The 9,722-nt window shown below is 65.3% G+C and overlaps 3 protein-coding genes across 3 annotated transcripts; 2 read left to right on the forward strand and 1 right to left on the reverse strand.

The window, feature by feature from the left end:
* Positions 1-421: 421 nt before the first annotated feature.
* Positions 422-586, reverse strand: MNEG_8921 (hypothetical protein; the record flags this gene model as incomplete). The annotated part of the gene is made up of 1 exon (XM_014042605.1): positions 422-586. A coding segment is annotated over one exon (165 nt), but the record flags the coding sequence as incomplete, so codon positions are not given.
* Positions 587-1,014: 428 nt separating this feature from the next.
* Positions 1,015-4,429, forward strand: MNEG_8922 (AMP-dependent synthetase and ligase; the record flags this gene model as incomplete). Its single annotated transcript, XM_014042606.1, has 10 exons — positions 1,015-1,085; positions 1,213-1,450; positions 1,672-1,940; positions 2,185-2,374; positions 2,580-2,828; positions 3,005-3,110; positions 3,330-3,646; positions 3,709-3,807; positions 4,053-4,160; positions 4,328-4,429. The coding sequence occupies 10 exons, from the start codon at positions 1,015-1,017 to the stop codon at positions 4,427-4,429; spliced, it is 1,749 nt and encodes a 582-aa protein (XP_013898060.1).
* Positions 4,430-5,055: 626 nt separating this feature from the next.
* Positions 5,056-7,412, forward strand: MNEG_8923 (Zinc finger CCCH domain-containing protein 50; the record flags this gene model as incomplete). The annotated part of the gene is made up of 6 exons (XM_014042607.1): positions 5,056-5,234; positions 5,390-5,495; positions 5,757-5,830; positions 5,942-5,974; positions 6,233-6,388; positions 6,566-7,412. 6 exons carry the CDS (start codon positions 5,056-5,058, stop codon positions 7,410-7,412), a joined length of 1,395 nt encoding a protein of 464 aa, XP_013898061.1.
* Positions 7,413-9,722: the final 2,310 nt, after the last annotated feature.

A 9,722-nucleotide genomic window follows, 5' to 3' on the forward strand; every position in this document is an offset into this window, starting at 1 on the left:
GGTCCCGGCTGCTGGCCGCTGCCACCACCGCGCCTGTACTGCTCCGCAAACTGCTCGAATTCGTCCCGCAGCTGCGCCTCCATCTCCGCCTCTCGCTGCTGCGCCTCTGACGCGAGCCGGCGGCCGCGGCGCCACTGCCAGCGCCACACCAGGTAAGCGATGGCGGTTGCCCACATCCACACCTTGGTGCACGGGCCCAATCGAGAGTGGAAGGCCGTCATGTTTAGAGTTCACAAGGCGCACGGGCGCTGTATTGTCTCCCACACGGCGTAACATGCAACACGCCGGATCGGCGAGGTTCCGTTGGCACCCAGTGGACCGTGCTTGGGGCATAGCATTCTTGTCAGGATACATCACAGACGTACCTGAAAGCCCCCTGCGGTGCTCACCGTCAGCCACATCGGCTTTTGTGGTGCCGCACCGCCGCTGCTGTGACCATCGCCGCTGTCGCGGCCGCCGCTGTTGCGCCCTGAGCCTCCCCCACTGTTCCCACCACTGCCGCTGCCGGCGTAGCGGCCAACACCCCCATCGCTAAAGTCCTGCCCAGGTGGCGGGCCTGAAGGTTGGTCCGTGCTGGCCGCACCATATGCTGACCCTTGTGTCTCCCCTTCATCGCCGCCGCTCCCGGCAGCCGCACCAGCGGCAGCACGGACGCTGTTCCCAGCCGTCTTGCAGGAATGGCGCGGCGCTGTGCGCACTGCAGGCGTCGACGCTCTCTTTTGCCAAAATAATGATGGTGACACTCGCATAATGCTGTGCCAGAGCGTGACTGGCAACACCCTGGTCGTTGTTGCTCCACCAGTAGCTCGCCACGGCTGCAAATGAACTCGACAAAACAGCATGCTGCCGTGTGCGAACGTGACTGCGGCGGGTTCGATTGATGTTAACATTGTATAAATTTTATCGTATGGTATAAATCAGCGGCGCACGTTGCTTGTGATCAGCGTTGCGCGCACGGCTTCGGATATACCCCGTGCAGCACCCCGAGATCGCTGGCAGGGGGGTCGCGAAAGCATGGACGTGGTGAGGGCAGCTCAACGGCATGCCAGCTCCATCGCCGTCCGTGCGGCGGGGCGTGCCATCAGGTGCGAAGCGGCCGGGGTGCCCAGCATCCACACCATGAGGGCAGGCTTGCCAGAACGCGCGCCGTTGCGCCGCATGCAGTTGTTGCTGCATCACCACACGGCAATGTGCGCTGACTCCCTCCCCAAGGTATCGCGACTTGCTGGGCAGCAGCGAGCAGCTCGCCGCCCAGATCGTGCACCAGCTGCCCCCAAGGCCGCCCGGCGCCGAGCACGGGCCGCGCATTGGCATCTACGCCGAGCCCGGCTTCGGCTACGTGGCATCCACTTGGGCGGCGTGGATGGCGGGCGGCGTGGCGGTGCCGCTGGCGGTGTCGCACCCGCCGGCTGAAATCGATTACGTAATCAAGGACGCTGGCGTGTCGTTGGTGAGCTGCGGCTGGGGGTAAGCCAGCAAGAGCACCCGTAGCTTCTTGCACGCCCACAACAGAGCCAAAGAGCGCTAGTGCTGACTGGAGGTATGTGAGCCACTGCTAGTGTAAGCAATGGACAATTCTGACGCCCCAAGGCCAGCCCCAACGGCAACCGGCTGACCAGCGGCGCCGTCTCGTCACTCCGCCTGCACCCACACACGTCCCGACACATCCAGGTGCTCGCGCCCGAGTCCAGCGTTTCCAAGCTAGAGGCTACCGTGCACGCGGCAGGCTCCAGCCTGCACGTCCTCGACCCCAGCTTATTCAGCTCCGCCGTGCCTGACGCTGACGCTGGCCCCAGCGCGGGATCGCCGGGCCCTGACGAGCAGCGGCATGCCAGCCACGCGGGCGCCGGCGGTAGCGGGCGCGAGGAGGGCAGCGGCGCGCTGATCATCTACACGAGTGGGACCACAGGCCGCCCCAAGGGCGCGCTGCACACCCACGGGTGAGCAGCTACACTGCAGCTGCGAATGCAGCTGTGGCGTAGGCATCAATCGGATCGTCGTGCCACGCTGCATGTGACTCGCCGCATGGAGCGCCGCGCAGCCCAGCGCATGTCTTAAGCCCACCAGGGCTGCTACCGCCGCAGCACCTACTCTCCTGGCCCTCAAACCCTCCCGCAAATGCGCTCCGTCCGCCCACTGCCGCCCTCGGGTCCGCGTCTTCACGCGCCGCCCCCCACCCCCTAGGAGCCTGTCTGCCCAGGTCGGCTGCCTGGTGGACGCCTGGCGCTGGGCCGCGTCCGACCGCATCCTGCACGCGCTGCCGCTGCACCACATCCACGGCATCGTGAACGCGCTGCACTGCGCGCACGCGGCCGGCGCCTGCGTCGACTTCATGACCTCGTTCCAGCCCAACGCGGCGTGGCGGCGGCTGCGGGTGCGCTCGAGCGCGCGGCTGCGGTGGCTTCGCCGCTGTTCTCTGCAGCTGCTCCGATTCTCGTTCTTGCGGCGCAGCCGGTTTGTATCGACGGCGGTGCGCAAGCAAACAGGGGCCGCAGAGCTTACACACAGCTGCACACACAGTGGTTTACACACCGTAGCAAACGCCCCTGACGCCGCCGTCAATGACACCGCCGCTGCAGGATGATGACATCACCGTTTTGATGGCGGTGCCCACGATGTACACCTTCCTGCTGATGGCCTACGACAAGGCGCCGCCCGACCAGAAGCCGGCCCTGCGGGAAGCCGCGTCGAAGCTGCGGCTCGCGGTCTCGGGGTCCGCGGCGGCGCCGGTGGCGCTGCTGGAGCGGTGGCGGGAGGTGTCGGGGCAGACGCTGCTGGAGCGGTACGGCATGACTGAGACCGGGATGATCCTGTCCAACCCCTACGAGGTGGACGCGGGCTAAGCTGGGCCTCTGGACAAGTGGAAGTTGTGCAGGCATAATCCGGGCTGTGCGGGAGAGGCGCGCCATGAGCCGTGCGCCGGTTGTCGGTGGCTTGGGGACGCAGCGCAGCGCTGGAACGACTCTTTGACGGCAGCGGCCTCGCTCACTTGCCCTGCCTGCAGGGCGAGCGGCGCGCCGGGTTTGTGGGCCTGCCGCTGCCCGGCGTGCGCGTCCAGGTGGCACAGGACGCCGACGCGCCCAGCGGCGTTGACCCTGATCCGTCCTCAGGTGCGACGGCAACGCCATACATCGCTTGGACGGAGGCCAGGGCATCTTGTGCCGCAGCTCGGGCTGGCTGCCCTGCACCCTCCGCTGCCCTGCCCTCGCCCCTGCAGGAGCAGGGTCCTGCAGCCGTTCCCCAGCCGTCCACCTGCCGTCCCCGCCCCACCCACCAGCAAAGCTCGCCGCACGCCCTCCCCTACCCCGCGCCTCCTTGCATGCACCCAGGCGAACCCTTGACCGGCGACCTGCGTGTCGGCGGCCCCTTCCTGTTCAAGGAGTACTGGGGCCGCCCCGAGGCCACCGCAGACGCCTTTGACGCAAATGGCTTCTTCAAGACGGGGGACGTGGTCGGGCTCGAGGGCCGGCCGCCCTACTTCCGGGTGCGCGGGACCGCCGCCCCCGCCGACAGCCAGCCGAGTCACCAGCTTACGGCACGGTGTGCTGTGCGCGCCGCGGCCGCGAGGTGCCATCTGCGAGGCGCGCGGCTAGATGCAGGCCTCTTCCGCGTGGCCGCCAGCCCCGCGCTGCGGCGCATCAAGCCGGTATGGTGCCTGCGTTCGTCGCTGACTGTGCCCTGCGCTGGCGCTTGGCCCGCCTCTGGCAGATTCTGGGCCGCGCAAGTGTGGATATCATCAAGTCCAACGCCTTCAAGGTGTCTGCGCTGGAGGTGGAGGGCGCCGTTTTGGAGAGCGACGCAGTGCAGGTGGGGGGGGGTGGGTGTCTGCCTACAAGCCCTTTGCGTGCAATGGAGCACACCTGCCCCTTGCTTTTTGCCCAACATCCACAACCCCAAGGGCATCAGGCTCTTGAGGGACCGCGGCGCCTTGTCTCCCTGCTTTGGCGGGTTGGGGATGTTATTGATCAGCAAGGTCGCCTCGCGCCTGCCCCTCGTTCTTCCAATGCCGTACGAAGGAGTGCGCGGTGGTGGGTGTCCCGGATGATCTCCAGGGGGAGGCCATCACCGCGCTGGTCGTCCTGAAGGAGGGTGCCACCCTGGGGCCCGATCCCGCCGCCGTGCTGCGCGCGTTCTGCACCGAGAGGCTCCCCAAGTACAAGGTGCGGCTGGAGGCGGGGGCCTGCGCGGTGTATCGTGCTGCGAGGGACTCGCTGTATGTGGCACAATTGCAAGCCTTGGTGTCCGACCATCGTATACATGCTTCACTCATGATGTCATCGTGTGCCCCACGCTCGCACTGACATGATGATGTGCGCTTGTACCACAGGTGCCAAGCGCATGGCGGCTGCTACAGCAGCCGCTGCCGCGCAACGCGATGGGAAAGATCAACAAGAAAGACTTGGTAAGACGCCTGGGTGATCTCGAGTGACGCAGCTGCCGTTGTGGTATCAGGTGGGGCTTACTGCGTGCCTGTACATACAAGCCGTCAACCTGGATGGTGCCCGGGGCCAAGAAACACCATGACGGCTCGATTCGTGCACACAACCCATCCACCTGGATGGGTGCCGGGGCCAAGAAATTTCGTGACAACAAGTCAATAATCGCTCGATGACTGTTATTTATGATATTGGTCGTGACATGTGACGCGTGCGGCGCTTTGGTGGCTCTGCATATCGGGATGGCAGAAGCGATGGTCCATCTGGCTGCATGTTGACCACTCTCGCGCTTGGCACACTTGTCGGATTGCGGGACCTGCATTATACTGCCCCACAGCACCAGCTGGTGGGGACTGGATTTGTATTCATTGCGCATTCGATTGTTGTAACGGTTCGCAACACGTGCCATGGCAAGTCGACGCAGCGGGAGCTGAGGCTGGGGAGTTGACCGCGCGCTTGAAGTGCACAGTCATCAGATGGCAGCAATACAAAAGGCGCCAAGTGTTGGTCCCCGTACCTCAAATCATTAGATCCAGATCCTTCCTTGTGAACATTGCTCGCCCCACGCATCCTCACCGGCCCTTATAGCATCACCGCAGTCCGCGATCACCTCGGCAGCATGGCAGACGACCGCGGTGCCCTCTTATCAGATGACAGGGACACGAAGGGCGGTGACCTGAAGAAGTCGTCGAAAAAGGGTCATACGCCCGCTTCACCTGCTTCGACGGAGATCCGCAGCAGCGAGCTGGCCCCTGACTTTATGATGAATGTGTACAAGTTGAAGACGTGTCCTAGGAGGTATGATCGAAGGCTCTGGATTCACGCTGCCTTGCCGGCCACTCTGCTGGCGCTGCACTGCCTCATCAGCCTGAGCTTGCACGCTCAACTCGCCGCCGTCGTCCCTGACCACTGCCTCAACAGTGCTGTGCTGGATGCCCCCCCTTTCACCGCAGCTCCAGCCACGACTGGCGCACATGCCCCTACGCTCACATGGGGGAGAACGCCGCGCGCCGCGACCACGCCAAGCACCTCTCCGTGTCTTGTCCCGACTCGAAGGCGGTGAGCCGACGGTCCCTGCCAGCCCTGGGGTGCATGTCACCATCTACACAGCGCATTCGCTAGGTTTGAGAGGGTTGTCGCCACTCATCAGGCGTGTGGTGTCGCCTCTGCCCTGCCATCCCCGCGGCTCCTTCGGCCTTGCAGCTTACGCGCGAGCCCTGCACTGTCCCCCTGATCGGTCAAACCACTGCCGCCTGGTCAAAGCACGCTGTGCTGATGCCCGTACACGCCCCACGTGCTTGGAAAACCCCCATTGTATAGAAGCGCGTGTGTCCGCGTGGTGCCAGCTGCCCCTTTGCCCACTCGATGCCCGAGTACTTCCTGCACCCAAGCAGGTGCGTCGGGGTTTGCAAATGCTACACTCATTGCTGTTGGGGCCTAGTAAATTCGACCTCCATCCCCACAGCAACTAACATATCAGCACAATTTGTATCTGCCGCCTGCAGGTACCGCACGCAGCTCTGCAACGACGGCAACAAGTGAGTGCCACTGAGGCAACTTGAGGTTGGCAGGACAGCGCCGTTCGACCGCCGACCTCACGCGCAGTGTCCGCCGCGGTGGCAGTCGTGTGCAGCTTGCCCTCTCACTCTGTTTGAAGCCAACATTCTTGCTTGATCAACTCCTACTGTCACCGTACCCTGCCAGATGACTGCGATAAATTGTACTGCCTCGGTGCTTCGTCTTAATGCCACCCTGTCCGCATCGCCGCGCTCATCGCCCGCCCCGGTCCCCACCAGGTGCTCGCGCCCCATCTGCTTCTTTGCCCACGACGCCGGAGAGCTCAGGACGCCCCACTACCCCAGCCTCAACGCCGAGCAGCTTGAGGCGCTGTTCGCCGCCCGCGCCGCGCTGTCCGCGCAGAGCGAGGAGGAGCTTGAGGCGACGCTGCGCATGTGCGTGCTCGGCCCGCTGCCGCCGCTGCCAGACGCCGGCGGCGCCCTCCTCGCTGCCACGGCGCCCAGCCCTGCGCCCTGCGGCGGCGCCAGTGCCTCTCAGACGTCCACACCGCCGCCTGGCAGCAGCTATGGCCCCACCGCCGCCTTCGCCCAGCCCCTCCCATCCTCCCGCAGCCCTGCGCCGAGCAGCGGGGGCGGCATTCTGCCGGGGGCTTCGGGGACGATGCCGCCGGCCCTCCTGGCGCCGGCCTCCTACCCGGCTGCTGTGCTGGCGGGTGAGATGACGGACGCCACACACGACATGTACCTGAACCTCCTCTGCCAACAGCAGCAGCAGCTGCTCCTGCAGCAGGCGCTGCTGCAGCAGCAGGCCGCGGCGCTCTCGCTCTTTCAGCAGCAGCCGCGCCACGCAGGCGGCGGCGCCTGCGACGCGCCGCACCCCAGCAAGGACCAGCCCTGCCCTGGCCCGCGCGTGGCGGCGCCCGGCCACACCTCTAAGCAGGACAGCTCGGATGCGCAGCTGCTGGGCAGGGCTGGCCAGGGCCTCGGCGGCCACATGGCGCTCCTCGGCGGCGGCGGGATCGGGGGGGCGCCGGCAGGGCTCGCCTGCCTGCCAGTGCCCGTGGTGCCGTATCTGCCGCAGCCGCTGCCGCAGCCGTCTGGCCATGCATTCAGCAACGCCGGCGTCTCTAGGGGCTTCGATGACCTGTTCTTCCCGAGCGTCAGCTCTGCACCAGGCTGCGGCGGCGGCGGCGGTGCTGGCTCGAGCGCAGGCGGGTACAGCGGCAGCGCGATGATGATGCCCCCTCTGTCCAGCGACGACATGGCGCTGCTCGCCGCCGCCGCGTCCGCCGCGGCCATGAACCCAGGCAGCGCCCCGCAGGACCTGCTTGGGCCCGAGGGGCCGATGCTGCTGTGGGCGCAGGCGGCGGCCGCGCAGATGGTGGCGGCTGCGCCAGGGCTAGACAGCCGCTTGGCGCCGCCGCAGAGCGCTGCCCCCGGGAACAGCTGCATACAATAACTGCCTAACAACTTCATTGGTTAGCATGCTGGGAAGCATGCTTCATCACTCAACAGCCCTTGCTCTCATGTGCGCAGCAGCATGCCACGCGCACTACTTCCAGGAGCAAGTACTCGCTTTCATCACAAAACCTGCTTTTTGTGATGCAAACACCACCGCACAACTCTTGACCCTGGCTGCGGCGTGCTGACCGGGCTCTGCCTGTATGCGTCATGCCAATGGTGCTTCTCTTGCGCCCACTCATTTGGTTTCTGGGGTTTCACTCCGCCCACTGCCGCCCCCATTCCTTTCCGTCGCAATCCGTCACCTGTTTCACACACTGCGCCCTGCCAAACACAAGCGTATCGGCACCTCCCTGGTGTCAACAGAACTAGACCGCATGGTCCTTGAGCCGATTCTGCAACCACCTTGCGTTTCTAATCATGGGTCACAAGCCCTTGATGCAGGGGAATTTGCACATGCCTTCTCAAGCGCTGCCTGCCAAGCAAACACGTCCCATACGCATTGACCCTGATGGTCACTCACTGTTGACCCCTCTCACACACAAGCGATGCCTGCCTGATACAACCTCGTCAGCACACAAACTGCCCCATCTTGCCCACAAGGGCTGCCTTGGTCGCTGCGCATGTGCCGAGGCCCGCGTGCCCACCAATCAACGCCAATAACTCAACCTCATGCATGGTACACGCCTCCTGTGTTGGTCGCGGCAGGCTACGTACTGGAGACCGCGGAGGTCCCGCCATTTCTCAACTGGCGTGGCCCTCCCCCGCATTCGCACGTCTGGATCTGATCAAGCTCTGCCCGCAAGGCCTTGGTCTCGCCTTGGGTCCGTGGCCCGCGTGACGTCGCAGGATGCCTTGCAATGACCGTGCCGCCCCGCTCACCTCTCTCATTCGGGCCGCCGTCTTTGTGCGCTTTTCCTCTCAGTACCACCACCCGCCACTCGCCTGCATGCATGCGCTCCCTGCTGCTGAACAGCCACTCCGGCGGGCGGCCAGACCCTGGAATGCTGCTCACAGGTCAAAGCGCATATGTGCGCCTTGCTGCAACCACGTGTAAGCTGATTTGTCATTGCCCAACCCCTCTGGCCATTACAGAGTACCGGGATGGGGGTGGGGCTAGGAAGCTTCGCTATGCTAGTCAGTACCGCAATAGTCGCGGGTTTGCGTGGTTGGTGATTGGTCAATGCTATCCATGGATTCTGTCTGGCTGCACTATGCGCTTTCAGTGGGCGCGCACGCGTGGTCCAGCGCGCTTACGTGGCGTGGCACCCGCTTCCTGCTGGGGCCACTCACCAGTCAACCGCCCTGGGCTTGGGAAGAGATGGCACGCGCCACTCCACCGCCACAATCACTGGTTAGTCTAGACTTTAGACTGCCTCTATTTTGTCGTAGGGGGCCTTCTGCAGACAAGTGAGCTTGGCAACACGAGCAGCAAGGAATGCGCGCGAAGCCGGGCGGTGGATTCGGACCGCGCGAGGGACGCTGTGGCTGTTCGATAATCGTGAAGCTTCAGCTTCGGGGGCTAGTCAGGCCTGGAGCCGCGGCGCAAGTGCCCCTCGCCCCGACCAGGGCTGCTGCACGCGCGGGCCCCTCCAGAATCGGCCTAGCGGACGTGTAGTTTCGCGTTTGAGCGTCGAGAGCCAGCTGGGCTCTCAGCGCATGACGCAGGCTGCGCCTCGCCGGCACGCATCAGCAGCAGTGCGCCATCAACGCCGCCCACAGCACGGCCAGGAGGTCGCCAACCGGCCGGCACGCCGCTCCCCTGTCCTCCCTTCGCGCAACCCCCAGGTCGTACCTCCTGTCGCCCTGCGAGGCTGATGAGGGATAACACCAACCCAGCGCCCCAGAACCCGCCACCAAGACCCCCACAGAATGGACACGATACGACTCGCCCGGTGGACAGTGCGCAGCACAGGCGCGCAGAGGGGGAGGGGCGGGCCTTGGGTGCGCATGCGTCTGTGTCAAGGCTTTGCAGCGAGTTGCAGGGGCATCAGAATTATCTCTTGGTGTTTGCCAGGCGCATGATGCATGGGACCGGGCCCTGATGAGAGTGGGGGCTCATGCGTCGAGTGGGTGAGCGGGCTCTGGGGCGCTGTTGCACGCCCCGCCGCCGCAGCTTTCTGACATACCCCGCCGTCGCCCCACAGGCCCGCGAACGAGCAGCGCGGCGCGGCTGACCGCAGGCTAGAGAAGCCCACGAACGCGCGAGGCGGCGGCAAGGGCGACACCAAGGGCGCCGGAAAGGGCGCCGCGCCGCGCGAGGGCCCCCGCGAGGGCCCGCGCGAACCCCGGCGGCGCAGCGCCGCAG

Source organism: Monoraphidium neglectum (assembly GCF_000611645.1).
Source record: "Monoraphidium neglectum strain SAG 48.87 unplaced genomic scaffold scaffold01758, whole genome shotgun sequence".
NCBI lineage: Eukaryota > Viridiplantae > Chlorophyta > Chlorophyceae > Sphaeropleales > Selenastraceae > Monoraphidium > Monoraphidium neglectum.